The sequence below is a fragment of the Takifugu flavidus genome, chromosome 1, assembly GCF_003711565.1.
Source record: "Takifugu flavidus isolate HTHZ2018 chromosome 1, ASM371156v2, whole genome shotgun sequence".
Taxonomy (NCBI): Eukaryota; Metazoa; Chordata; class Actinopteri; order Tetraodontiformes; family Tetraodontidae; genus Takifugu; species Takifugu flavidus.
The window spans coordinates 212,501-239,023 of NC_079520.1; the positions used below are offsets into that span (position 1 = coordinate 212,501).

General features: G+C 47.9%; 1 protein-coding gene across 1 annotated transcript in view; it reads right to left on the reverse strand.

The window, feature by feature from the left end:
* LOC130536639 (titin-like) overlaps positions 1 to 26,523 on the reverse strand; it is a 135,437-nt gene that overhangs the window by 69,112 nt on the left and 39,802 nt on the right. The window contains exons 70-128 of the mRNA XM_057052736.1: positions 26,406 to 26,489; positions 26,223 to 26,270; positions 25,478 to 25,558; positions 25,122 to 25,157; positions 24,423 to 24,473; positions 23,573 to 23,971; positions 23,204 to 23,482; positions 22,739 to 23,008; positions 22,524 to 22,663; positions 21,437 to 21,563; positions 19,118 to 19,381; positions 18,892 to 19,031; positions 18,679 to 18,805; positions 18,309 to 18,575; positions 17,918 to 18,184; positions 17,492 to 17,758; positions 17,154 to 17,293; positions 16,911 to 17,037; positions 16,608 to 16,750; positions 16,254 to 16,377; positions 15,876 to 16,142; positions 15,565 to 15,662; positions 15,309 to 15,477; positions 14,949 to 15,218; positions 14,507 to 14,773; positions 14,158 to 14,436; positions 13,555 to 13,963; positions 13,349 to 13,473; positions 13,003 to 13,269; positions 12,654 to 12,923; positions 12,273 to 12,572; positions 11,863 to 12,165; positions 11,591 to 11,778; positions 11,390 to 11,504; positions 10,700 to 10,984; positions 10,219 to 10,370; positions 9,930 to 10,077; positions 9,677 to 9,854; positions 9,485 to 9,606; positions 9,090 to 9,377; positions 8,651 to 8,947; positions 8,380 to 8,566; positions 8,193 to 8,308; positions 7,806 to 8,105; positions 7,360 to 7,659; positions 6,957 to 7,062; positions 6,600 to 6,796; positions 6,200 to 6,508; positions 5,850 to 6,128; positions 5,420 to 5,719; positions 3,500 to 3,802; positions 3,046 to 3,239; positions 2,779 to 2,962; positions 2,354 to 2,656; positions 1,864 to 2,163; positions 1,099 to 1,217; positions 806 to 983; positions 401 to 685; positions 1 to 280 (exon numbers count right to left, since the gene is read on the reverse strand). The exon at positions 1 to 280 is cut by the window's left edge and continues 14 nt beyond it. Of these exons, the coding sequence (XP_056908716.1) occupies positions 1 to 280; positions 401 to 685; positions 806 to 983; positions 1,099 to 1,217; positions 1,864 to 2,163; positions 2,354 to 2,656; positions 2,779 to 2,962; positions 3,046 to 3,239; positions 3,500 to 3,802; positions 5,420 to 5,719; positions 5,850 to 6,128; positions 6,200 to 6,508; positions 6,600 to 6,796; positions 6,957 to 7,062; positions 7,360 to 7,659; positions 7,806 to 8,105; positions 8,193 to 8,308; positions 8,380 to 8,566; positions 8,651 to 8,947; positions 9,090 to 9,377; positions 9,485 to 9,606; positions 9,677 to 9,854; positions 9,930 to 10,077; positions 10,219 to 10,370; positions 10,700 to 10,984; positions 11,390 to 11,504; positions 11,591 to 11,778; positions 11,863 to 12,165; positions 12,273 to 12,572; positions 12,654 to 12,923; positions 13,003 to 13,269; positions 13,349 to 13,473; positions 13,555 to 13,963; positions 14,158 to 14,436; positions 14,507 to 14,773; positions 14,949 to 15,218; positions 15,309 to 15,477; positions 15,565 to 15,662; positions 15,876 to 16,142; positions 16,254 to 16,377; positions 16,608 to 16,750; positions 16,911 to 17,037; positions 17,154 to 17,293; positions 17,492 to 17,758; positions 17,918 to 18,184; positions 18,309 to 18,575; positions 18,679 to 18,805; positions 18,892 to 19,031; positions 19,118 to 19,381; positions 21,437 to 21,563; positions 22,524 to 22,663; positions 22,739 to 23,008; positions 23,204 to 23,482; positions 23,573 to 23,971; positions 24,423 to 24,473; positions 25,122 to 25,157; positions 25,478 to 25,558; positions 26,223 to 26,270; positions 26,406 to 26,489 (12,418 nt within the window). The remainder of the gene's footprint in view (positions 281 to 400; positions 686 to 805; positions 984 to 1,098; positions 1,218 to 1,863; positions 2,164 to 2,353; positions 2,657 to 2,778; positions 2,963 to 3,045; positions 3,240 to 3,499; positions 3,803 to 5,419; positions 5,720 to 5,849; positions 6,129 to 6,199; positions 6,509 to 6,599; positions 6,797 to 6,956; positions 7,063 to 7,359; positions 7,660 to 7,805; positions 8,106 to 8,192; positions 8,309 to 8,379; positions 8,567 to 8,650; positions 8,948 to 9,089; positions 9,378 to 9,484; positions 9,607 to 9,676; positions 9,855 to 9,929; positions 10,078 to 10,218; positions 10,371 to 10,699; positions 10,985 to 11,389; positions 11,505 to 11,590; positions 11,779 to 11,862; positions 12,166 to 12,272; positions 12,573 to 12,653; positions 12,924 to 13,002; positions 13,270 to 13,348; positions 13,474 to 13,554; positions 13,964 to 14,157; positions 14,437 to 14,506; positions 14,774 to 14,948; positions 15,219 to 15,308; positions 15,478 to 15,564; positions 15,663 to 15,875; positions 16,143 to 16,253; positions 16,378 to 16,607; positions 16,751 to 16,910; positions 17,038 to 17,153; positions 17,294 to 17,491; positions 17,759 to 17,917; positions 18,185 to 18,308; positions 18,576 to 18,678; positions 18,806 to 18,891; positions 19,032 to 19,117; positions 19,382 to 21,436; positions 21,564 to 22,523; positions 22,664 to 22,738; positions 23,009 to 23,203; positions 23,483 to 23,572; positions 23,972 to 24,422; positions 24,474 to 25,121; positions 25,158 to 25,477; positions 25,559 to 26,222; positions 26,271 to 26,405; positions 26,490 to 26,523) is intronic.

Genomic DNA, 26,523 nt, shown 5'->3' on the forward strand with positions numbered 1-26,523 from the left:
GCCAGGATGGGTCCCAGGTCAGCTGGAGCTCCATCGCCGTACTTATTTCGGGCAATGACTCTGAAATCGTACTCCTCGCCAGCTAGGAGGCCCTGAACGTCACATTTGCAGGATGCAGTCTCCATAGGCTGGCGGAAAAGTTTCATCTTTGCATCCTTTCTCAGCACCTCGTAGCCAATGATGTCACTTCCTCCATTGTCCTGAGGGTCTGACCATGTAAGGGTAATATTCTTTTTGGTTACTGTCACTGTCTTCAGGTCAACCACGGGTCCAGGGACATCTGTGGAAATAGGGCAAGAACAAACTATGGGCTTAACCAAGGCTGACCTGGGTTAGGGTTAACCCTAACCCTAACCCTAACCCTAAAAGCAAACGCCATTCTTTTGGAGTGAACACTGACCCATAATATCCACTCTGGTCTCTGCCGTCTTTGTGCCACTGCTGTTCGTCCCAGCTATTTGGTACTTTCCATGATCTGCCCTCATGGCCTTCTTGATGAACAGAGTGCTGTTCTTGCCCTCTGTTTCCACAATCATTCGGTTCTTGTCGATTTCACCTTCATCCTTCGCCCAACTAACTTCAGGCTGGGGTCGACCAGTGACCACAGCAGGAAGTTTCAGAGATTCTCCTGCCCTGATGATGACACCTTTCTTGACGGAGGCATCAAATTCCACTGCAGGAGATTCTGGAACACATCAGCAGTCAGACTGGTCGGTGGTGGAGAAACGCAGAAGCATCTGGACCTCTACTAGATGCAGTAGTACTAAGAGTTGTAGGACAAAATCCAAATGTTGTGTGTAATAACCTTGAGGCTCCTTGACCGTCACAGGTTCAGTCACGCCAGGAGCTCCGGGACCGGCGTCATTGACCGCTACAACACGGATGTAGTAATCTGCTCCCTCCATGAGTCCGCCCACTGTGTAGGTCAACTCTTTACATCTGAACTCTGTACTGCGGGTCCACTCCTTCTCCCCAGCTAAGACCTGCCATAGGAGCACATGTGGACTCTCACAGTGAATAAAGACTTTTCGGTTTATTCAGAAAGACAAGAAAATGTTTCTATTCATATTTCAGTGTGAAATCAATATGCATTTTTACCTTTTCAACATGGTATCCCAAAATATCTCCGCCACCGTTATACAGAGGAGGCTTCCAGGCCACAATGACAAAGTCCTTCCCGGTATCCACGATCCACGGTGTGGGGGGTCCAGGAGGCACTGGGGGAGCAACAGACGTTACTCAACTTAACATAACATTTGATTTGACATTTCAAAGGACTTTGACAACTCATGCAAATCTAAAAATACTAAAATCTCAGAGTACAGTGCAAGAATTCTAACTGACATATGAAAGTTTGTCCATGTCCAGTAAAAACAACTGGTCCACCATATGGCCATTCTACTCACAACCCACTTATAGTTTAAGGGCAAAAAGACTGTCATTCTGCATTTTAATCATCAACATTTAATCATCACGGCTGGATATTTGATTTCCAGACCCTGACGTTAAAGGGTTAGGGTTAGGCCAAATTAGCCAAGATGCTGCATTTCCAGTGAACATCTGATTCACTCATCCAGCGAATGGGGGCGTTCAGATGAGCTGATATCTGTGCTTCCATCAAACAGCTAAATGACTCTGATTACCATAATTAAAGAGAAGGGCTACGAACAATAACAGCATTGATAACTGCTCACGTAACATTAGCAACATTAGCTAGAAATGACCATGGATCACGGATCTAGGTTTGGTTCAGGTTTTACTCTGATAGTAAAACATTGTTGTGCGATACAGAAATAAAAATAAAGAATAACTAAAGTGCAGATCAGATCAGTTGCTTGTCTCTTGCCTGCTCACAGTACTTACAAATAGCATCCATGGCAGTGGTGCGGTCACTGGGCTCGCTGAAGGGTCCGGGCCCAGCCAGGTTCTCGGCACACACTCTGAATATATAGGTGAGACCCTCCATGAGGTTGCTGACCTTGACCTCCAGAGAGTTGATGAGGGCCCTGTTCACTCTGGTCCAGTGTTTACTGTTCACCTCCTTCCTTTCAATCCAGTATCCCAGGATGGGACTTCCATTATCCTTGGGTTCATGCCAGGAGAGCTGGGCAGTGCTCGCTGTCACCTCATGAACTCTGGGAGCGTTAGGAGCATCAGGGGGATCTGAGGACAAAGGGTTTGGATATGTTGGCCTTGCTAGTTTATGAAAATGCAGATTTGAGTAGGACCATTTAAACTGAGACTAATAGAAATGTTGTCATTTGATAAATGCTCGGGGTTTTTTAACGTCCATATGTCAGTGGAGCTATTCCTCAGGTTTAAATGATATTTCTGCTCTACATCTTTCACACACCAAACTGGTTCTTGGCAGTCAGCGGGTCAGAGATGCATGGCGGTCCACAGCCAAACTTGTTTTCAGCTGTGACCCTGAAGATGTACTCTTTCCCTTCAATAAGTTTGGTGATGGGGAAGCTGTTGCCCTTCAGTGTGGAGGTGATGGTTATCCAGCCAATTTCATCATTCTTGTTGTCCTTCTTCTCCAAAATGTAGTTCAGGATCTCGCTGCCACCATCGTCTTCGGGAGGCTCCCAGTTGCAGATGACTGAGGTGTTTCTGATTTCATCAAAGGTGAAGTTGATGGGGGCACCAGGTTTGTCTGCAAACACAACAGAAGGAGCTAAAGTCAACCCTAACCCTAACCCTAACAACAACAACAACAACAACAACACGATTGGACACACAAGAACTTGACTATTCGATTGTAAAGCTGTTTCTTACCAAGAACATTGACAGGACAGGAAGCGCTGGCGACACCATGAGCGTTCTCCACATGGATGGTGAAGTTTCCATGATCTGCTCTGACAGCTTCACGGATCATCAACACCGACTGGCCCTTCTGTGTCTGGTCCAGACCCAGACGCTCACGCAACGGAGTGACAAACTCCTCTTCTGGCTCAAGAACCTGACAAGAACACGTGTAAATCGCCCCATTCTTCAAAAACAGAAATCCAGTCAGGACTTCATTGAGACACTCAGCACACAAACCTTGGTCTTCTTCTTCTTCTTGAGCACAGGAACAGCCTTTTTGCTTGGCTCTTTCGTGACATCCTCATTGTTTCTCAGCCAAGTGACTTTGGGATATGGCGACCCAGAGACGTAGGCGTGAATTTGAATCTCCTCTCCCTTCTTGATGCAAAGACCTGACTTCACACGCGTATGGAGTGTGACAGTTGGTTTTTCTGAGAATCAAAAGAATAAAACACTCAAATTTAGAACTTGTGTGATGAACAAATATCACCCTAACCCATAATGCTGTTCCTGAATGCTCTCAACACATTTGCTACATGTTTAGTCCGCTGGCTGCCCACCGCTTGTATGGAAGAGCAGAGAAACAGCCTCACGTGCACAGTGCATGTGATGATATGGTTTCAAAAAGTAAATGAATGAAGGAGAAAATGAAAGGGAAGAAACCCCAGCCATTCTTAATAGCGCTACATACCAACAGGGTCGGCAGCTTTCACTGGTTGTGTGCTGCGAGATGGTTCACTGACTCCAGCAACATTCTCCGCTCGGACCCTGAACTGGTACTCCATGTTTTCTTTCAGACCCGTCACCACAAAGGAGCAGCCAGGAACCAGGTTTGGGGTCACCCTCTCATAGCGGTCACCATCTTTCTCAATCATCTCTACAATGTAGCCTTGAATGGGACAACCGCCATCATTGTCTGGAGCTTTCCAGGTGACGGTGATGGACTTGGACGTTGGGTCACGAGTCTCGACCTGGAGGGGTGGGTCTGGTTTTTCTGTGAGGTCAAAGTTAACAAGTAAATAATGAGTAAATACGTGGTTGCAAACCAAGAACAAAGTGTGTCTAATCTATATAATTATGATAGGAGATGTTTTAATATTCCTCTATATGAGCCAGAGGGACAATGCAGATGTTGAATAAAAGAGGCCCAAAGATGGACCCTTTGGGAACTCCACAAGTAACTGTTTTCATGCTCAGGTTCAATTGTAGTCCAGTAAGATTAATACAAGTTAATGTTCTGCCAGAAATTCCCAGCCATGTTTCAAGTCTGTCCAGCAGTTGGTTTTGGTGGACTGGATGGAAGACAGCAGTAAACTCCAGATCAGGATCAGGCTCTGCTCACATGAACCTCATTAGGCACTTTAATCAGTGCAGCCTCAGTGTTGTGGTTTGTTCTAGACCCACACTACAAAACATGAAATGAATTCTTTTGCACCATAAAAGCATTTAGTTGCATAAAAACAGCCACTTTGATTATTTTAGCTAAAAAAGGGTAATTGCTGATGGATCCAGATTGTTCTTTTTAAAGAGAGCTTTAATTACTGTCATCTATAGAGCCTTTGAAAGGTTAGGGTTAGGATCTAGAGAGAGGGTTAGGATCTAGAGAGAGGGTTAGGATCTAGAGAGAGAGTTAGGATCTAGAGAGAGAGTTAGGATCTAGAGAGAGGGTTAGGATCTAGAGAGAGGGTTAGGGTCTAGAGAGAGGGTTAGGATCTAGCGAGAGGGTTAGCATTAGGATCTAGAGAGAGGGTTAGGGTCTAGAGAGAGGGTTAGGATCTAGAGAGAGGGGTTAGGGTCTAGAGAGAGGGTTAGGATCTAGCGAGAGGGTTAGCGTTAGGATCTAGAGAGAGGGTTAGGGTCTAGAGAGAGGGCTAGGATCTAGAGAGAGGGTGAGGGTTAGGATCTAGAGAGAGGGTTAGGGTCGAGGGTTAGGGTTAGGATCTAGAGAGAGGGTTAGGGTTAGGCTCTAGAGAGAGGGTTAGGGTTAGGGTCTAGAGAGAGGGTCAGGGTTAGGGTCGAGGGTTAGGGTTAGGATCTAGAGAGGGGTATAGGATCTAGAGAGGGGGTCAGGGTTAGGGTTGAGGGTTAGGGTTAGGGTCGAGGGTTAGGGTTAGGATCTAGAGAGAGGGTTAGGGTTAGGCTCTAGAGAGAGGGTTAGGGTTAGGGTCTAGAGAGAGGGTTAGGGTCGAGGGTTAGGGTTAGGATCTAGAGAGAGGGTCAGGGTTAGGGTCGAGGGTTAGGGTTAGGGTCGAGGGTTAGGGTTAGGATCTAGAGAGAGGGTTAGGGTTAGGCTCTAGAGAGAGGGTTAGGGTTAGGATCTAGAGAGAGGGTTAGGGTTAGGCTCTAGAGAGAGGGTTAGGGTTAGGGTCTAGAGAGAGGGTTAGGGTCGAGGGTTAGGGTTAGGGTCTAGAGAGAACTGTTGAGAACCTGTATATCTGCTGCTACACATTTTAACAAAGGTCGTGGGCAGAGTGTCAAGGCTGCAGGTAGGAGGCCTACGATGGTCAATTATGTCTGTTACAGTTGCAGAATGCAGAAGATGAAAGTGTGCCAAGTTAGTTTTTGTGGGGGCATCGGAGTTCAACGTAAAAGATCTGAGAGCAGGACTTACGTTTGACTTCTTCTGTGATGACTGGGTTGCGTAGCTCCAGATATTCTCCAGCTCCAACCTTGTTGACAGCTTTGACTCTGAAGAAGTACTCACAGTTGACATAGAGATCTTTGACCGTCCGGGTCAGAACGTTCTCTCCTGCCATGACAGGCATATAGGTCTTTTTGGAGGCCTCGCGTCGCTCCAGGGTATAACTGGTAATCGGGGTACCACCATCATCTTCTGGCATCTCCCAGCTGATTTTGCACGAGTTCCTGGTGATATCACTGGCACAGATGTCTTTACACTTACCAGGAAGACCTGCCAAGGTCATAAGACAAAGATAAGCGTTTGTTCCAGAAAGCAGAAGCATTTTATCACATTTGAGATCATCAGATTTCCTCGTTTTACAGTACGGAAACAGTGAGGAGAAGTATGAGGAGCATCCTACCAATAACTTTGACGTTGACAGTCCCAGTCGCCGTTCCCAGACTGTTTGTCAGGACGACGGTGAAGGTGCCAGCATCGGCACGTGTGCACTTGAGCAATTCAAGGTTCACGTCATTCATCTCCAGCGTCACAGACAAGCGGTCATCAGCTTTACACTCCAACGTGTCCTTCTGCCAAACCATTGTAGGCGTGGGAATGGCCTTGTAGGGAACTTTCAAGTGAAGCTTCTCCCCCTCGATCACAACTATGTCCTGTGCCTCCAATTCTAGGGTGGGGGCACCTGTAGGCAGGAAAATGGTTATTGTTTAGGCTGTTATTGACCAAATGCTAGAAATTTCTCCAAGTACTTACAGTCAGGGTCCTTGGTGAAGACCTTATCTGAGACTTCAGAGGGGTCACCAGTGCCAACGGAGTTTATGGCACGTACCCTGATGACATATTTCTTCTCTGGTTTGATTCCATCATCAATCCTGAACTTGAGCTCCTTAATAGGCCTGTTGTTGACCCTGAGCCACTTCAGTTGTGGACGGGCCTCTGCTACCTCTACATGATAGCCAGAGATTGGACAGCCACCATCTTTTGCTGGAGGCTTCCAGGTAGCAGTGATGTGTTGCCTGCTGGCATCGGGAATGGCCAATTCTAAAGGAGGAGATGGTGCACCTGAAGAGGAAGGGGGGGGGGGGGGTCACTTGGTAACTTTTATTTGAATTGAATCATCTTCAGCCTTTTGTCCAGAGTGTCCTGTTCTTACTTGTTGGATCCTCAATAGTGAGAATCTCAGTGGGTTCACTTGGATCTCCAACTCCTGCCTCATTTTCGGCTCTGACCTGGAACTGAACCTCAGAACCTTCATCCACATCAGTCACTTTGAACTGAGTCTGTTTGTCTGGAGTCTTGCAGCACTTTAACCAACGGGTTCCAAGTTTTTCCTTCTTCTCAATCACGTATCTGGAAGAGAAAAGGCCAAAGGTAACCTCAACACGTCATGGATTTTAATGTTGTTTTGAGCCAATCCTAAAGTTAAAGTAACCATCTTGGGCACTGCCACTGATCACCTTTATGACCATAGGAACAGCACTGGACCCATAGAAAATACACTTGAACATACTTGCTTATAGGTCGTCCGCCATCGCTCTTGGGAGCTTCCCATTTGAGCTCCACGTGTCTTTTGGTGACCTCCTGCACAGTCAGTGCATAAGGAGGTCCAGGTGTTGCTGAAGAGAAGACAAATCCCATTTATATCTGAAGCTTCTCATTTCTGTTGTCCTCCTCACAAACTACCAAAGGTCTCTCGACATGTCACAATGACAAAGACAATCGTGTAACCCTTTCTTTCTCTGAGTGAGTCTGTGAAGAACACGTCCTCATTTCCAAGGGTTAGGGTTAGGGGTTAGACCCAACCGAACCTCTATGCTTTTTGACGTGGCCAGAACATCCACTTTAAATCTTGCAGAACAGTTCTTCTCAGACTAACCTGCGTGGTTTTTCAGTGATGATAACTGCAAACTTACTGAACGTGTCCTTGGCGAGCACAGCGTCCTCCAGCTCACAGAATTCACTCATTCCCACAGAGTTCTCTGCAGCAACTCGAAAGACGTACAGCGACCCTTCGTTGAGAGGAGAAACGGTGTATTTGAGGTCCTTGACTGTGGTGTCAACGGTTTGCCATGCCTTCCGCCTAACATCTCTCTTCTCCACCACGTAGTTAGTGATGGGGGAGCCTCCATCACTGCTGGGCACCTGCCATTTTAGGTCAGCGTTGGTCCTGGTGATGTTGCTCACCTCCAGCCACTGAGGTGGTGACGGAGGATCTGTTCAATTAAGTGAGGAGATTAAGAAAATGAGTTTAAGCTAATAACAAATCTGAGACTCCTGTGTGTTTGATGCTGGAAACATGATTAAGGACAAGTGTCTTTTGTATTTTGATTTTTTGTTCTTTTGTGGAAATGGAACTTACAGAGTCTCTCCTTGCAGACCACAGGGTCACTGGGCTCGCTGGGATCACTCTCACCAGCTTTGTTGACAGCTTTGACCCTAAATGAGTACTCTTGTTTTTCCTTCAAGCCTTGCAGCTGGTGTTCAGTCAACGGAACGTTGTCTGCGATGCAGATCCATTCCTCACTTCCACTCTTCTGGAATTCAATAATGTAGCCTTCAATCTTTGCCCCACCATCATGCTCTGGTCTGGTCCATGCTAACAAGGCTGAGGTCTTCCCAATGTCCCTGACTGCAGGTTTACCAGGAGCCCAGGGAGGATCTGGTGGATGGTGGAGTATGGTGTTAATAGGATTATTCCATCACTGTCGTATGAGTACAACTAAAGAAATTAACAGATAGCTGATACCAATGGGATCTTTAATGAGGACAGGGTCCGTTTCTGAACTTGCTTTGCCAGGTCCAGCCAAGTTCTCAGCCAGAACGCGGAAGCGGTACTTCGTCTTTGTACGGAGACCCTTGACCCTGAGAATATGTCAGATCATTTCAGTGTATACCTTCACACATTTAATTGTAAAGTTGTATTATAGTTTTACCTGAAGGTTGTGTCTTTGATAGGTAGTTTATTGCATCTGATCCATTTTTCACTCTCTGGATCAAACTTCTCAACCCAGTATCCAGTGATGGGACTCCCACCATCTTCATCTGGCTCAAACCAGGTCAGCGTCACTGCGTCTTTAGTGATATCAGAGGGGGTGACTCTGGTTGGAGAACCAGGAGTGTCTGAAACAGATTGGGAAAACATGTGTTTGGTTAGTGTTCGTGTCAATAAGAGATCATTCTTTTAAATACAGTCAATAAACATACCAAAAGAATACTTGGCAATGATTGGCGTGTGCTCTGCAGGTTCACCAATACCAAACTGGTTCTCAGCACTAATCCGGAAGATGTACTCCTTCATGCCAGTGAGCTTGCAGGCCTTGAAGGTTGTGTGTTTGACTGTAGCCGACAGCTTTACCCACTCCTCTTTGTCCGTCTGTCGACTTTCCACAATGTAATTGGTGATGGGGGAGCCGCCGTCGTCCCTGGGAGGGTTCCACGCCAAGCAGCAAGACTCACTCGTGATGTCAGATATGTCAAAGGCAGCTGGAGGGCCTGGCTTATCTAAATGACATTAAATAGTGATCAAGGCAGGAGAAGATGAGCTTAAATCGATATGAATATGTCTGTTTTATACATTTATGAAGTTATGACATATTTAGTTCGACATCTTGGCTTGTGAAATATCACTTGAGGCAGTAAATACCAAGAATGTTGACATCGATAGTGGCGGTAGCACGTCCGCAGATGTTGACAGCCTCGATGATGTAGGTGGCTGTGTCTCCTCGCGTGGTGTTGGCAATGGAAAGCTTGGAGTGATCGGGCTGAGTGTCAATGCTAATGCGGTCGTCTGCCCGCAGGACCTGGTCGGCCTTTGTCCATTTTACTCGGGGGGTAGGTTTGCCCTTAACATCAGTGGGAAGCTCAATCTTGGTTCCTGCTCTTGCAGTCAAACCTGCCAGCAACTTGACATCAAGCTGGATCTCTGGAGGTTCTGTTGGAGCCGTTAAATTAAGGTTAGAGCAAGAACATCACGAAGAAAGTCATCACATCTCATTATTCTTTTCTCTTCTTGTCTGAGAGCAGAAGGACAAAGAATACCTCTAGCATCCACAGCCTGGATGTCGTCAGTGGCACGGCACGGTCGGCTCGCTCCCAGCTTGTTGAAGGCTCTGACTCGGTAGCTGTACCACTGACCTTCTATTTGGCCGGTCACTTGTAACCTGTACCAGAAATGTGGTCAGAGCTAAAGCTGAAAGATTGCAGAGAATTACTGAGGACATTGGCTCTTACTTTAGTTCAGGAAGAGGGTCGCCACAGGGCTCCCACTTATCGGTACCACGCTGACATTTGTCCACGACATAACCTTTGACCGGGGAACCACCATCATACTTGGGGGACTCCCAAAACAGGAAGATGCTTTTGGCGCACTTATCACGCCACTTTAAGTTCTCCGGGGGATCAGGCACAGCTGAAAGGGTTTAAAGCATTTGAGTCAACGTTGTGTCTCAGAAGACCTCAGATGTCTAACTTTAGAAACCCGTACTGGCAGGAGAGGAGATGTTGACCGGCTCGTCGATGTACGCTGGTTCTCCAGCTCCACACTTGTTGCAGGCGGTCACACTGAACAGATATTCTTTGGCTTCAACCACATCAGTAACGGTGTGTTCCAGGTCCAGAACACCAGTAGCTACCTGTGGAAGCAAATGTTGTGTTGTTGTTTTGTCTATTAGGGTGTGTGTGTGTGTGTGTGTGGGGGGGGGGGGGGTCTACACTGTGTCCTTGATGCCAACAAAGCTGATGGACCTGTCAGGTGACCAGGACTTCACATGTACCTTGGCCCAGGTCTTGCGTGACACTTCTCTCTTCTCAATCTGGTAGTGGGTGACTGGACTTCCTCCATCATGTTCTGGAGCCTCCCACATCAGGTGGACATGGTGCCGGGATACCTCAGCCACCTTCAAGTCCTTCGGAGCACTTGGGCATGCTGCAGAAATAAAGGTGCCATAAGCAGGTGCTAACCTCTGCTAAGCCATGTCTCTCTGTCAGGGTTGGAAGCATCCGGGTGGATTATTATCCTCCATTTGGTAGTCTGAGATTACCAGATTACTTCAAGTCTTCTATTAAACAACTCTGAATAAGCAGCAGAGTCCAGCCTGGTTAGAAATACCCACTGATTTTAGAGGTGAAGAAGATCAAAGAGAACCCAAATGAAAGCCAGATTTCTGAGAGAGCCAGAAGCAGCAGCTCGTCTATCACTTTGGATACATTTCAGTGATCATTTCATGATATGAGAGGAAGAGATTTGCTTCATACCAATGACGTTGACTTCAATCTCTCCAGAAACTGAAGAGATGTCATTCTCCAGATGTAACGTGTATGTTCCTTTGTCTGGACGCATGCTTGGTACGATGGTCAGCTCTGTGAACGTTGGCTTTGTCACCATGGAGATGCGCTCCTCAGCATTCAGCTCTTTTTCTCCAAACACCCACTTAGCAATAGGTGTCGGGTATCCGGTGATGGGGACCCGGATGGTGAGAGGCTGGGGAACAATCACCTCCAGTCCATTCCTGAAGGCACTCAGGTCCAAGGTTGGACCAACTGCCAAGACATAGAAGTTCCTTTAATGTTAGAGGATGGTAACTTCAGCATCAAGATTAAAGAACAACATATTCAAGAAATGGCCAAAAATTGGTCCATTTTTTTTCTTTAGTTGAGCCGTTTATCTCCTTTGTGGTCACCACGAGGGTGCTGGAGTCTATATGGGCCCCCGATGAGGAGCCAGCTCATTGGGGCCCCATTTGTGGGGTCGGTACCTTGCACACATACACACTTATGGCTTAGTTCAATTGAATCTAAATAAATGGAAGAATAGTATATTTTAGTTTAGCGTAGGTCACTCTTGCCATGTTTAAGATTCTGTCTTTATTCTCTAACATGTCGCATTTCTTCCCCGTCCCTGGCGTTTATCAGTACGTGCTCTGTTCCCTGACTGATGTTGCGTACCGTGAGGGTCATCAGCAAGCAGAGGTCCGAGCTGCTGGGCTGGATCAGAGACACCAGCAGCGTTCTCAGCACACACCCTGTACAGGTACTTCTGAGCTGCTCTCAGGCCCGACACCTGAAGACAATCATCAAAACAAGCATCGCTGAGTCTTCTTGCTTAAAAATAAGACTAGATTTTAAAGGTAAAGTTGCATCAAATACTCTGTATGAGAGGTCAGGACACAGTCTGGCGTTGCATCGGAGCCACTTGTCAGTGCCGTCCTCACATTTCTCAATGATATAGCCAGTGATCATGCTACCGCCATTGCTAATAGGGGTTTCCCAAGTCAGCGTCACAGCCGTCTTGATTTGGTCACTGAAGTTCAAATTCAAAGGCTGGCTGGGTCTCTCTGAAGCAACAACAGAAGTCCATCAATAAACTTGGATTCCCTTGGGGCAATGATAGGTTTTACCACAAACGTGAGTTCACACACCAATAGGATCCATGATCTTCACAGGGTTCGTGGCAGGACTGGGCCTGCCCACGCCAGCCCTGTTCTCAGCTCGGACTCTGAAGATGTACTCCTTATTCTCCACCACGTCATTGAGGGTGGCAGAGAGGTCTTGTGCACTGCACACCTGGGCTGCCTCCCATTTCACAGAGGTCCTATCACGAAGCTCGATCACATAGGCCGTGATTTCAGAGCCTCCGTCAAACTTGGGGGGCTCCCAGGCAACGGTGGCGCCAAACTTGTTGACCGTCACGACTGCAACATTCTCAGGAGCATCAGGAACGTCTGATAACAGATAACAGGAAGCAGGCGTATGGAAATTAGGGTGAGTTAGGATAATTAGGGTAAATTAGGGTACGTGCAAACGTATTTCAGGGTGTTGGGCATCTCACCAAACTTGTTCTTGGCCTGGACGGCGTCTTCGGTGGCAACAGCCGGCCCACTGCCAACTCTGTTTCGGGCACAGACTCTGAAAAGATACGCCGAATCCTTCTGTAGACCGGTGACGCAGTACTCTGGAGCATCAGCACGGTTGGTAGCAAGTGCCCAAGTCTTGCGCTTCACATCACGCCTTTCCACCACGTAAGCAATGATCTTGCTTCCACCGTCACTCTCAGGCTCTGCCCAGGCCAAGCTGACCTCGCCATCAGCAGTATCCACCACTGCCAGATTTTTGACTGGTCCAGGTACATCTACAAAGACACAGGTTTAATGTTGATGAGTCCCTTCCAATCTTCCCGGTCTTTCTGAAGTCCAATATTTCTCAGACGCACCGATGACATCCAGGACAATGCAGGCCTCTGCTGCGCCATGTTTGTTTCTGATCACCACCTTGTACTGGCCCTGGTCCTCCTTGCTGGGGCTCTTGAGCCTGTACTCGGTCTTATCAGCAGAGGTGTCGGTGTTCTGTACGGGCAGGGTGGTGTTTCCAAAGAACCACTCGGTGTCAGCGCGAGGGTAGGCATCATAGGGCACGTGCATGACGAAAGGCTTCCCTGCATCTGTCACCAGTTTCTGATCGGTGGTTTTAATCTTAGGAACGGCTGCAGAGGAGAAACAAGTATTGTGTGCGGAAGGTGCAGTGGACTGCTGATTCCATCCCACCTACAGCCGTGGACGTACCTGCCAGCTCCAGCTTGGCCCTGGCGTCCTTGTCTTTGGCGATGATACGGTATTCTCCCTGGTCACGAGGTCTGATCTCACAGACCTGCAGCCTATGGATTTTACCTTCACTGATCATCTGGTACTTGTCTCCCTGGACAATGATCATGTTGTTCCTCATCCACTTCACCTCCACCCTGTCTTTGTTTAGCTCCACCTCAAACACAATGTCAGAGCCTGGAGGTTCAAACATGTCCTGAGGTGGTCTGATGATCTCTACTGGTGTCTCTGGAAGAAAAGCACTCAGCATAACGTGAGGAGTCCAAAGAGGAAAAAGGTGGAAAGATGTTGTGGAAAAAGAGTGCACCTTCAACAAAGAGCCTGGCTCTGGTCCTCCTCTCATCCATGCCACAAGCATATTCACATTCATCATCCGGTCTGCATTCCTTGATGATCAATCTGCACAGCTTTCCTTCCTTTTGCATGCGATACCTGAAAAACAGCCGGATCTCGGGTTGAGATGTGTGATGGTGTCTCCTGCCAGGCAGGATGTGCAGGAGAAGCTGCTGTTACCTGGGTCCTTCTCGGATTTCTCTGCCGTTCTTGTACCACTTCACCGTAGCCTTCTCCTTGTTCAGCTTGCAGGTGAAATCGGCATCTTCAAACTCCGTCACTGTTTGGTCTTTGAGCGGCGCCGTGAAGTCAGCCGGCGCTTCGCTCACCATCAGTTCCGCTGAGCATTTGTCCTCTGCGAGCACGGCCGTGTACTCGCCCTCATCCTCCATGACACAGTCTTTGATGGTCAGGGTGTGTTTGAGGCCATCCACTCTGTAGACGATGCGTTTACTGAGCACCACCTCTTGGCCAGCCTTCATCCACCGAACCACCACCTCGGGCCGATTCACCTTACAAACAAAGCTGATGGTTTTCTTCTCCTGAGTTTCTACGTCCTCGATGGGATGCACAAATCTGTGCTTCTCCTCTGTAGAGGCACAAGAGACACCAACTCAATTTGATTGATTTTCCATTTAATCTTTTATATGATCATCTGCCCAGATATTTATGGTCATCTACAGAAGATTCTGCGAGCCTCACTGTTCCATTCCTAATTAGGAAACGCTACTCCGCCCCAGAAACGTCAAAACCTTCTGAAATGAAAAACCTTCTTGCTCTTACCTGCAACTTTAGCACTCGCTGTGCTCTTCGCCTGTTCTCCTCTGTGATTGGTCAAAGCAATGGTGTAGCTGGCCTCATCAGTCTTCTGAGCATCTCTGATCCTCAGGGAGAAGACGTTATCCCTCTGAGCCATCATGTACTTGCTGGTCTCGAATATTGTCTCCTCGTTCTTCAGCCACTTGGCCTTGGCTCCTTCTGCATTGGCCTCACAGTTGAACACAATTTCACTTCCTTCCTTCACCTCTGTGTCTTTAATCGGCGTGATGATCCTCAGTTTTTCTAGAAGCAACAGGAGATATAAATATGTGCTGTGAAATCTCTAAATCAAGAAACTGAAACAGACTCTTACCGGTCACAACCAAATCAGCCGAAGCTTTAATGGCGCCAATGTGAGCAACGTAGCCGCCTTCGTCCCTCAGCTCGCAGCTCTTCACTATCAGCGCTCTTCTTTTCCCTTCACTCACGATGGTGAATTTGTCCCCAGTTTCCAGCTCCTTATCCCCTCTGAACCATTTGACCTCATAGGTTTCTTTGGAGACGGAGCAGGTAAACTCAGCCGTCTGGCCTTCCACCACCTCCTGGTTCTTCGGTCTGGAGATGAACTCAGCTGCAAGTTCTGGGAAACACACAAGAGGAGCTTTGGATGAAATGGCAACACCTCTGCTCCCTCTTCGGGGAGATCTGACTGTCAAACAAGTAACAATATTCACATTCTCACATAAAGCGCAAATGAAACAAACATAAGCTGAAGAAGTTGAAGGCTGAGGCGGCGCCACTTCTCCCTCTCTTACCGTTGACTTTGAGCTCGGCTGAGGTCTTCATGTCGGGACTCAGCCTGCAGTTGTAGCTTCCAGCATCCTCCATCTTGAGGCCTTTGATGATCAGGATCCTCTTGCGCCCATCTGTGATCTGCTCATATCGGCCCACCTCTGGGAGCTCCTCCTCGCCACGATACCACGTGACCTCGGCACCGGCCTTCGACACCTCGCAGATCATCTTTACACTGTCCGTCTCGGTTCCCTCCACATCCAAAAGTTTCTTGGAGAACTTGGCCGCCTCCTCTGTGCCCAGCCAGACAAAAGCAGTTACATTAGCACAACGGGGAAAATGAGCCCAGGATCCCAAATGACTTTTAGAGAGATTTTTCCCACCGATGACGGTGAGCAGGCCAGAGGTCTTGGAGGTCCTGGCATCACATTCGTACTCAGCCTCATCATCAAAGCCGCTCTTATGAACGATAAGGGTCCTCTGCACCCCTTTGGCAATGATCTCATACTTCTTTCCCTTCCTGATCTCGCTGCCATCTTTAAACCAGCGAACCTGCATGAAGACAGTTGATCCCAAATGATCTTCATCATCTTCATCACAGAGTGTCTGAGGGTGTTATGGAGAAGCAGGAGGCCTCACCTTGGCCGACTCACGAGAAACTTCACATTCAAACTTTGCAGATTCTCTCTCTCCGACCTCCACGTCCTGCAGAGGCTTCGTGAACTCCACATGAGGTGCTGTGGCCACGGGCACAAGGCTTGGTTACAACACTCATGAGCAGCAATGTTACACCACAGTTGCACACAATCTTCTGCAACACTAACAGCATTAATGAAAAGCCTTTTTCCTGACGGAGGGTTTCTACAGTGATTTCTAGCCTTTTCAGTTCATTTCAACTAAAGTTTTTAACTTAAAGGAAGAAAAACAAGCCAGAAAGATTTGGTTCTTACGTATAACATCAAGGAAGCAGGAAGTCTTGAAGTCTTTAGCATCACACGTGTACATTTTCATGTCTTCTGGAGAGCAGTCGTGGATGACCAACATTCTCTTGCACCCCAGGACAAGAATGTCATACTTCTTTGTCTTTCTGAGCTCCTGTCCATCTCGGAACCAACGAACTTCAGCATTCTCTCTGGAGACCTCACATTCCAAGGTGATGGTGGCGTCCTCCTCCACCGTCTGGTCCTCCAGCGGCTTGGTGAACTCTACTGGAGGCTCTGAATGCAGGGACACAGAGAAATGAAGGGAACTGTCTGGTGTGAGCATCCAACCAGAGGTGGTCTATTATTATTGTTCTGTTATTGTTCTCTAATCTGATCTAATCCAACCTTTGACTATGAGATGAGCCTTGGTCTGGAAGTCTTTGGCAGTGAGTTTGACCTCGCCCGTCTCCAGCAGATTCACATCTCTGATGGTGAGAGCGTGGACTCGACCTGCCACACGAGTTTTCACCTGGACCGACAGGAAATCAAGTTACACTTCATCACAGTTGGTTTTTAGCTGCTCCTCTTGTAACACTGAAAACAGTTTTTTAATTGGTTGATTTGGTGTTAATGGGTGTTTAAAAATAAATGTGTTTCAGCAGATGTTGGTGTCAATGCTTCTGACCGTCCTTTCTGATGGAATCAGCGTACCAGGTCAAGCCAACTGGCCTGCCAGCAGAAGGTGGTGGAGCGACTCACCCGTTCACTGGCCTCCATCTTCTGTCCTCCCAGGAACCATTCGACCGCGATGCCCTCATAGGACAGCTCACACTCAAAGGTTGCCGTCTCTCCCGCTGTCACCATCACGTCCTTCAGAGGGCGCACCAGTCCAATGGACCGAGCTGACCAAGAGGAAGAGTCAGAAGAACCTTCATGCATCTGCATGTGTGATCGGCTGAAGTCTCAGAGCTACTGAGCCAGAACGGAGCTGAATTATTTGAACTATTTCTATATTTCTGAATGCTCCATTTATTGGGGAGGTTAGGCTTAGGTGGATCAAACCTTTAACACGCAGCTGAGCGCTGGATCTGGCGTTGGCTGCAGAGAAGTCAACGGGTCCCGCCATGTCCATTTGGACGTTGTAGAGGGTGAGCATGTGTCGAGTTCCTTCCTCTTTCTTCTCAACATCCTGCCAACCAACAAGAGAAAATGTGAAGACTGTTCTTCAGGTTAGACGCTTGATACGGTGAGTCACTGTCAAAGATCAGAGCGAAGCACTGATGGACAAACTCAAAAGCCACTCACAGCAGACTGGTGCAGAGTTTCACCCTTCAGCTTCCAGATTCCGTGAACATCCTCCTCTGAGATCTCCGTCTCAAACTTGGCTGTTTCTGTCTCTGTCACCTCAATGCTGTACAGCGGACGGACGATTTTAATGTCCCGCTCTGCAGGAAGAGCAGAAGGGAACATCTCAGACAGGCCAAGCACCAGCAAGCTTCACGGCAAAAGTGCTGACGACAACGGTGAGAGAAGAAATCTGCACTAGACAGCACGAATGTTCTGCAGCATCAGGAGCAGGACCGGGGGGGGGGGACTGGGGGGGGGGGGGGGGGGGGGGGTCAGACCTTGTTTGTCACACACACCTTCAATGTTGAGTTTGGCGGTCGTTTTATCAGAGCCGCAGTCGCACGTGTACTCCCCGATGTTGGCCTTCTCTGCCTTCCGGACCGTCAGGATACGTTTCCTCCCATCTGTGATGATAGCGATGTTCTTGGAAGGCGTCAGCTCCTTCCCATCCTTGAACCACTTGACATCGGCGACGGCCTTGCTCAGCTCACACATCAGCTTCACCTCGTCCTTCTCTACAGCCGTGTAATTCTGCAGCTTGTTAGTGAAGTAGAGGTCGCCCTCTGTGGGTCAACAGCAGAAATATCAGCTCAATGCTTCCTCTGCTCAAAGTATCTCTTCAAAGGCGTGACTCAAAGGGCAAAGCAAAACTTAGAACAAAAACGGTTGAATGTTCATTCAAGTGTGTGAAAACGTGCGTTCTGCTGTGTGCGGTTGCTGACCGATGACGGTGAGCATGGCGGTCACAGTCTTGTCCATGGCCTCCACTTTGATCATGGACGTGTCGTCAATGGAGACTTCCTTGAAGGCCAGCGTGTGGGTCTTTCCGTGGTCGGACATGTGGACCACCTTGCTGGGATGCAGACGCATGTCGTTTTTGTACCAGACCACTGAGATGTTATCGTGGGAGAGCTCGACGCTGAACTCTGCCGTTTCGCGTTCCTTCACCGTCACGTCCTTGATGGGTCGGACAAACTCCAGACGAATGCCTGCCGCACAAGAAAGGAAGGTGCGAAAGATGAGATTCTGAGATCCCACCAACCTTTAGAAATAAGCCAGAAAAAGGAGACACCGCCCATCCCAAATCTCTTTTTTTGCTTTTTTGAAGAGGACCTTGCAGGACGAGTTTGCAGGACGTCCTCTTGTCTTCAGCCTCAAACATGTACTTGGCTTCGTCGTCGTAGGCTGCTGATCGGATCAACAGCACGTACATGTTCCCATCCTGGAGCAGCTCATATTTGTCATCACTCTGCAGCTCTTGAGAACCTTTCAACCACCGAAAGCTCTTCGGAGGTCTGGACAACTCCACCTCAAACCTGGCCTCATCCTTCTCGTAGACTTGAACGTTATTCAGGGTCGTGAGGAAGTTCAGTGGAAGTTCTGAGGAAGAGGAAAAGAGGAAGATTTTCTTTCCCTTCTCTGCCTTTGCTTTGGCTCTGAGGTTGCTGGTTCATGGTTCTGTTGCTCAAGCACGTTGGTTCACCTTTGACTTTCAGGTTGGCAGAACATTTGGCATTAGCAGCGGTGTAGGCCACCTCACCCGTCATCGTCACCCTGCAGTTGTACAAGATGAGCGTGTGTTTGCTGCCGTCCTCAATGATGTCGACGTCCTGTCAGATCACATGACGTGTTAAAAAAGGCCAATTTTCACATACAGGTCACATGAGCAGACAAAAGAAGAAGTGCCAGATCTTACTGAGGAGCGACTGAGACCTTCTCCGTTCAGTTTCCACTGGCCGTGGACGTCGTCCTCGGAGATCTCCACCTCAAAACGAGCCGTCTCTCCATCAAAAAGCTCCACTCCGTAAATGGGCCGAACTACTTTAACATCACGTGCTTTAAACGACAGACACATCAAACCATCACAACGGATCTGCTTCAGCAACAGCTTCTGTGGAATCTGGAACTGTTTGGGTTTAAACCTTGGACGTCGACGATAGCTGATGTTTTGTCGGTTCCGCAGTCACACGTGTACGTTCCTTTATTGCTCTGCTCCACTCTCTTCAGCACCAAAGACCTGCGCGTCCCCTCGGACTTCAGCACCACCGTCTTGGATGTGGTGATCTCCTTCTCGCTGTGGTACCAGACGACGGGAACGTCTTTGCTCAGCTCGCAGTCCAGGATGAGCTCCTCTTTCTCAGTAGCTGTGAAGTCCTGTAGCTTCGCCACAAAGATGGCGTCACCCTCTGGAACAGAACGGACACTCGCTTAACTTCAGGAATGAGAAAACATTTCTCATGCAAGAAGAAGAAGGTTTCATAGATGCTTAAGAGTGTGTGTGTGTGTGTGTGTGTGTGTGTGATTCCTCATTTGTGATATATAATGTTAATCTGAATCAAAGTATACAATAAAACTTAAACATAGTTTAGAACACACAACATCAATTAAAAGCACGTTTTCTCTTCTGTCAAAAACACAAAAACGGTCCGACTGGTGGAGCTCCAGCACCAACGGATGGTGCTGCTCTTGGTTACGGCTTGGACTGACCCAGAGGCTCCTCCTCTCATTTCTGATACTAGCTGGGAAACGTGTTGTTAAGGAGCTGAAGGCAACAGTGAGAAGGTCAGCAGGAAGTGTGTCCGTTACAGCAGGAAGTGTGTCCGTTACAGCAGGAAGTGTGTCCGTTACAGCAGGAAGGAAGTGTGTCCGTTACAGCAGGAAGTGTGTCCGTTAAAGCAGGAAGTGTGTCCGTACAGCAGGAAGTGTGTCCGTACAGCAGGAAGTGTGTCCGTTACAGCAGAAGTGTGTCTGTTACAGCAGGAAGTGTGTCTGTTACAGCAGGAAGTGTGTCCGTTACAGCAGGAAGTGTGTCTGTTACAGCAGGAAGTGTGTCCGTTACAGCAGAAGTGTGTCTGTTACAGCAGGAAGTGTGTCCGTTACAGCAGGAAGTGTGTCTGTTACAGCAGGAAGTGTGTCCGTTACAGCAGAAGTGTGTCTGTTACAGCAGGAAGTGTGTCGTTACAGCAGGAAGTGTGTCCGTTACAGCAGGAAGTGTGTCCGTTACAGCAGGAAGTGTGTCCGTTACAGCAGGAAGTGTGTCCGTTACCTATGACAGTCAGCTGAGCCACCGAGGACATTCCTTTGGCTTCTGCTTTAATCTGGCACGTATCATCTAAAGACACCGTCCTCATTTCTAGCCTGTGTTTCTTTCCTTCCACGTGCATGAGCACGGTCCGGCTGACGTGCAGTTTAACTTCATTTCGGTACCACAGCACGGGCACGTTGTCGTGCGTCAGCTCCAGCTCAAAGTGAGCTGTTTTACCTTCCTTCACTGTTTGGTCCTGAAGTGGCTGCACAAACTTCAGCCTGATGCCTGCAATACATGGGTGGGTGGGGCAATACATGGGTGGGTGGGGCAATACATGGGTGGGTGGGGCAATACACGGGGTGAGTGGGGCAATACATGGGGTGAGTGGGGCAAGACATGGGTGGGTGGGGCAATACATGGGTGAGTGGGGCAATACACGGGGTGAGTGGGGCAATACACGGGGTGAGTGGGGCAATACATGGGGTGAGTGGGGCAATACATGGTGGGTGGGGCAATATACGGGTGAGTGGGGCAATACACGGGGTGAGTGGGGCAATACATGGGTGAGTGGGGCAATACATGGGGTGAGTGGGGCAATACATGGGTGGGTGGGGCAATACATGGGTGAGTGGGGCAATACATGGGGTGAGTGGGGCAATACATGGGGTGAGTGGGGCAATACATGGGGTGAGTGGGGCAATACATGGGGTGAGTGGGGCAGTATATGGGGTGAGTGGGGCAATACATGGGGTGAGTGGGGCAAGACATGGGTGAGTGGGGCAATACATGGGGTGATACCCTCTGCTTACCTTCCACCGTCAGCTGGGCGCTGGATTTCTCGCCCAGCACTTCGATGGTGTACTGAGCCTCATCGTCAAACTCACAGCTGTTAATGATCAGCATGTGTTTCAACCCATCATCAATTAGTTCATATTTGGGGCCTGGGGTAACAATCTCTGCCCCCCTGAACCACATGACCTTGGGCACCTCTTTGGTGATGGTACATTCAAACTTAGCCTGTTTCTTTTCAGGCACAGAAACATCCTTCAAGGGATCAACAAATCCCATTTCCATTTCTGTGAGGTTTGGATAACCGGCAGTTACTCACAACAGGAAACACACTTTGTCACCGTGATGCGTCTGAACTTCTCACATTTTTACCAAAGGACAGAGAGCAGCAGACAGGTGACTAGCTTGAGGCTCACAGTCCTACCTTTGACGGTTAGCATGCCGCTGGTGACGGCGTTCAGGGCCTGGTAAGACACTTCGCCCGCCTGATCTAGTTGCACATTTTTCAATGTGAGGAAACGTTTTCTTCCATCCGCTTTAATGTCACAGGTCTAGAAAAGAGGAAAGAGAACTTCAGATCTTCTTCAATGACTGTTTCTCTAAAGATGTCTTTTCACAGTCGATGGTCAACCATCGACCACTGGAGCTACTGGAGCTACTGGACCACTGGGGCTACTTTACCACTGGAGCTACTGGAGCTACTGGACCACTGGAGCTACTGGAGCTACTGGAGCTACTGGACCACTGGAGCTACTGGAGCTACTGGACCACTGGAGCTACTGGAGCTACTGGAGCTACTGGACCACTGGAGCTACTGGACCACTGGAGCTACTGGAGCTACTGGAGCTACTGGACCACTGGAACTACTGGACCACTGGAGCTACTGGGGCTACTGGACCACTGGAGCTACTGGACCACTGGATCTACTGGAGCTACTGGACCACTGGAGCTACTGGACCACTGGAGCTACTGGAGCTACTGGAGCTACTGGACACTGGAGCTACTGGACCACTGGAGCTACTGGACACTGGAGCTACTGGAGCTACTGGACCACTGGAGCTACTGGAGCTACTGGACCACTGGAGCTACTGGGGCTACTGGACCACTGGAGCTACTGGACCACTGGAGCTACTGGGGCTACTGGACCACTGGAGCTACTGGGGCTACTGGACCACTGAAGCTACTGGAGCTACTGGGGCTACTGGACCACTGGAGCTACTGGACCACTGGAGCTACTGGACCACTGGAGCTACTGGAGCTACTGGACCACTGGAGCCACGCGCTTTGGCTGCTGGGACATTTGTCACCAATGTGTTTTATTGAAGCAGCTCCGGCTTTTTAACATCCGAACCTCTGGACACCAAGATCACGTCACATTTTAGATCTTTGTATGCGTGTAGCTAGATTGCAAAAATGACAACTTGGTAAAGGCTGGACCGTTTCCTTCTATTTTATCGGATCAGTTGGACCTTTAGCTTTTGGAATTATTTTCGGTTGTTTTTAAACCTTACCGGAGACCTCGTCAACACCTGACCCCTCAGCTTCCACTCGCCAACTATGTCTTCCTCAGATATTTCAGTATCAAAGTTGGCTTCTTCTTTCTCAACCACTTCCAAGCTGGCCAGAGGCTTCAGGATCTCAGCCTCACGTTCTGGAAGAACACATGGACGAGTGGGTCAGCAGAGGACTATTTAAAACCATCTTCAAGCATCTCCACTGACAGTACCTCCAAGTGTTAGCTTTGCAGTGTATCTGCGATCTTCTACTTCCATCGTGTATTCTGAGACATCATCAGGCTGGCAGTTGTTGACAGTAAGCGTCACATTCGTTCCATCTTTGGTGATTTCCATCTTCTCGGAAGGAGTGATCTCAGTGTCTCCTTTTAACCACTTCCAGTTAGAGGTGTCCTTGAACAGCTCGCCCTTGAATGTGGCTTTAGATTTTGGTTTCACATGCTGGTCTCTCAGAGGCTTCACCAGCCAGTCTTTGATGATTTCTGGAGACACCCAAGATAAAGCAGTTAAAACTTCAACTGTTAAGATGCAAAACATTCTAGTCAATATCATCTTCCAGAACTCACGTTGCAATGTGTTTAATGGTCACATTGAATTTATGAAAAGAAAGAAATTCAGAATTGAATGGTGGCTGTCGGGTGTTTGGGTTCTTCTTCCAGGAACTACCGATGACTTACCGATGACTTTCACATTGGTTGTGGTGTTGACGTCGTCTCGTCCATCCACCTCACATGTGTAGGCACCAGAGTCCTCCTCGGTGGCGTTCTGGATGGTCACAGCATGCTGCAGACCAATGATATTTATAGCTACTTTTCCAGCCTTCTTCTTCAGGACAGCGCCGTTCTTCTTCCAGGTGACATCACGCTCTTTGTTGAGCTCACAGGTCAAGTACATGGGCTGACCCTTCATACATGTGGTTTCAGGTTCCAGTTCTTTCACCCATTTAACAGGCAGCTCTGATGGAGGAAAACACACGTGGATTTAAATATCTGAACTGATTGGATGGCTACAGAGCTTCAGAAGATAAGACTCGCTGGCAGGTGTACCTTCAACAATCAGCTTGGCCGTGCATGTGATCTCTTTCCCAGCATTCCTGGCCACACAGGTGTATTCACCTGTGTCTGACAGCTGAACATCAAGGATGTTCAACTTTCGATCTTTGCCATCGGCTGTGAATTTATACTTGGGCCCCTCGCGTAGGTTCCCGCCATCTTTCATCCATGAAGTGATGGCGGTGGATGGAGAGATTTGACACTCAAAGACAGCAGAGGAGCCAATGGACTCTGCCTCCTGCAACACGATGTCCTCAATCTTCTTGACAAACTTTAACGGGACAGCCTTCAGCTTAAATCCTCCAAAAGGTTCCTCTGGTGGTGAAGGACCCTTCCCACCAGGCCTCAGGCCTCGGCCCCTGCCACTGTCCCCAGGCGAGGGGGTTTGTCTCACTGCAACATTACACATGTGGTTTGGGGAGTTTTGCAGGTTTATTGCAGAATTCAGTCAAAAAACTCATTTTCTCCATATTCAAAATTATCAACACAAACTGAAGACGGTCCAAAGTCTTTCGAATTTTAGCCAGAATCCCATGAACGTAATGTCTACCATGTTCTCATCCTTAGCCACAGAGGCCACACCCATCTATACAAGTTCCCACTGGGAGGAGACCCGAGGAGACCCAGGGCACACTGGAGAGACCACGTCTCTCGGCGGGCCTTGGGGCACCTCGGAATCCTCACAGAAGGGCTGGAAGAAGTGTCTGGGGGGGACCAAGTCTGGGCATTCTTGATGTTCATGCTGCCTCCGTGATCCGGTCCCGGATAAGCAGATGAAGACAAGACCTTGTACTCATATGAAATATTAATGATTAAATGCAACACAAAGCCCATAAGTTCATACCTCCAAATCCTCGACCTCGGCCTTTTGGGGGCTCCTCCGCTGGTTTCCCATCTAAGAAACAGAGTGGAGGAGTTCTTCATGATTCAAAGGTTTGTCACAGTTGTCTCTCATGATTGACGCTATAGTTTTTATTTTTTAAAACCAAAACCAGGTGGATTTTCCCTGGATACTGGTTTTGGTCACTAGATGTTTGATCCCTCAGTGGTATCTCAGGTGCTTGACTGCTCTAGGTCCTAGAGTCTAGGACAGGGATCTATTGCTACTGTTATCTAAGCTCTGGTTTCAGTCTCAAAATAAAATGCAACTTGGGTCAAATCTTCCTCACATACTTTGGCATTAGCAGGGATCATTTTAAACTAATTTAATATTCCTTTAGGTTTCTTGGGTGCCTACAGGAGGTCTACAGTTCTTATTTAGCGCCTTGAACTCTGTGGTTTGACCGGTTCCTCTGCGATGTCACCTCTGTTGGTTGATTTTTGCTTCTTTGGTTCTTTGAAACGATCTATTTTGGTCTGCTCTGCTGTGAACTTGATGAACTGTTGGGACTGTAATGCCTCGTTTACACAGCAGTTCAGGAGAGCCTCTGGATCCTTCTGATTTCTCAAACTCACACTTTTATAACACATGAACATGAAAAACATCTTTGTAGTTCAAGAAACCAACTTCAAAGTAACATTGGAAAATATAGAATTATCGTACCTTTAGTTGGTCCCGGTGCAGAAACTGGTTCCTTGTCTGCAAAACAAGATTCCAATCTATGAGTTCAGTGGAATATTAACAATAACAAAAGCCATTGATTTCCCTTTTTGGATCTCTCCACTTATAACGGAATTTAGGAAAAGTACCCGGAGCTACATAGGGTCAAACCACAGGACCTTAAGTATTGTCACAGGAAGTTCTTTATCATGCAACAGCATCTGACTTCCACAACACAAAGATCTGATAATCAATGTTGGCATCAGTCACAGTTGGAGGTCCTTTTGGTTATGATGCAGTAAGAAAGCCCTGAAACAAGAGACAGAAGAGCAGAACCTGAAGCTTTCATGCCAAGTTACCTTCAGGTGGGCTTTCCTGGGGCAGAAAAGAAGGTTCAGCCTTCACGGCTGGATGAGCAGGTCGGTCCTGCACCACTGACACTGGAGTTATGAGGACATCATTTGGACAACATTAGGTTGTGTGGACATCATTTGGACAACATTATGTTGTGTGGACATCATTTGGACAACATTACGTTGTGTGGACATCATTTGGACAACATTATGTTGTGTGGACATCATTTGGACAACATTATGTTATGAGGACATCATTTGGACAACATTATGTTATGAGGACATCATTTGGACATTAAGGTTATGTGGACATCATTTCGACAACATTATGTTATGAGGACATCATTTGGACAACATTATGTTATGAGGACATCATTTGGACATTAAGGTTATGTGGACATCATTTTGACAACATTATGTTATGAGGACATCATTTGGACAACATTATGTTATGAGGACACAATTTGGACAACATTATGTTATGAGGACATCATTTGGACAACATTATGTTGTGTGGACATCATTTGGACAACATTATGTTATGAGGACATCATTTGGACAACATTATATTCTGAGGACATCATTTGGAAAACATTATGTTATGAGGACATCATTATGTTATGAGGACATCATTTGGACAACATTATGTTATGAGGACATCATTTGGATGAAATAACTAACACGGATCTTTCTAAGCCGCCTCAACAGAACCACTCGTCCACGCTAATGTCCACACTACCAGACAAACTACCTTGTTCTGCTGGAGGCTTTGGTGTTAGTGGAGATGTTTCACTATCCTCTGTAGACAGAGAAGATAGAAAAGACCATGAAAGAGAGGACAGAAGAAGAAGTAACTGGCAAGACACTGACACAGAAAACAGATGGTAAGAACACAAAAACCAGAGCAGATGAAGAAGCTTCACACAACAAGTACCTGAAGGTGCCCCAGCTTTGGCTGAACCAGGAGCAGATGGTGGAGACACTGGTACTGGGACAGATGGTTGCTTCCTCTCAGGCACTTTAAGAAAGATGACACCAAAATCCAGACCAAG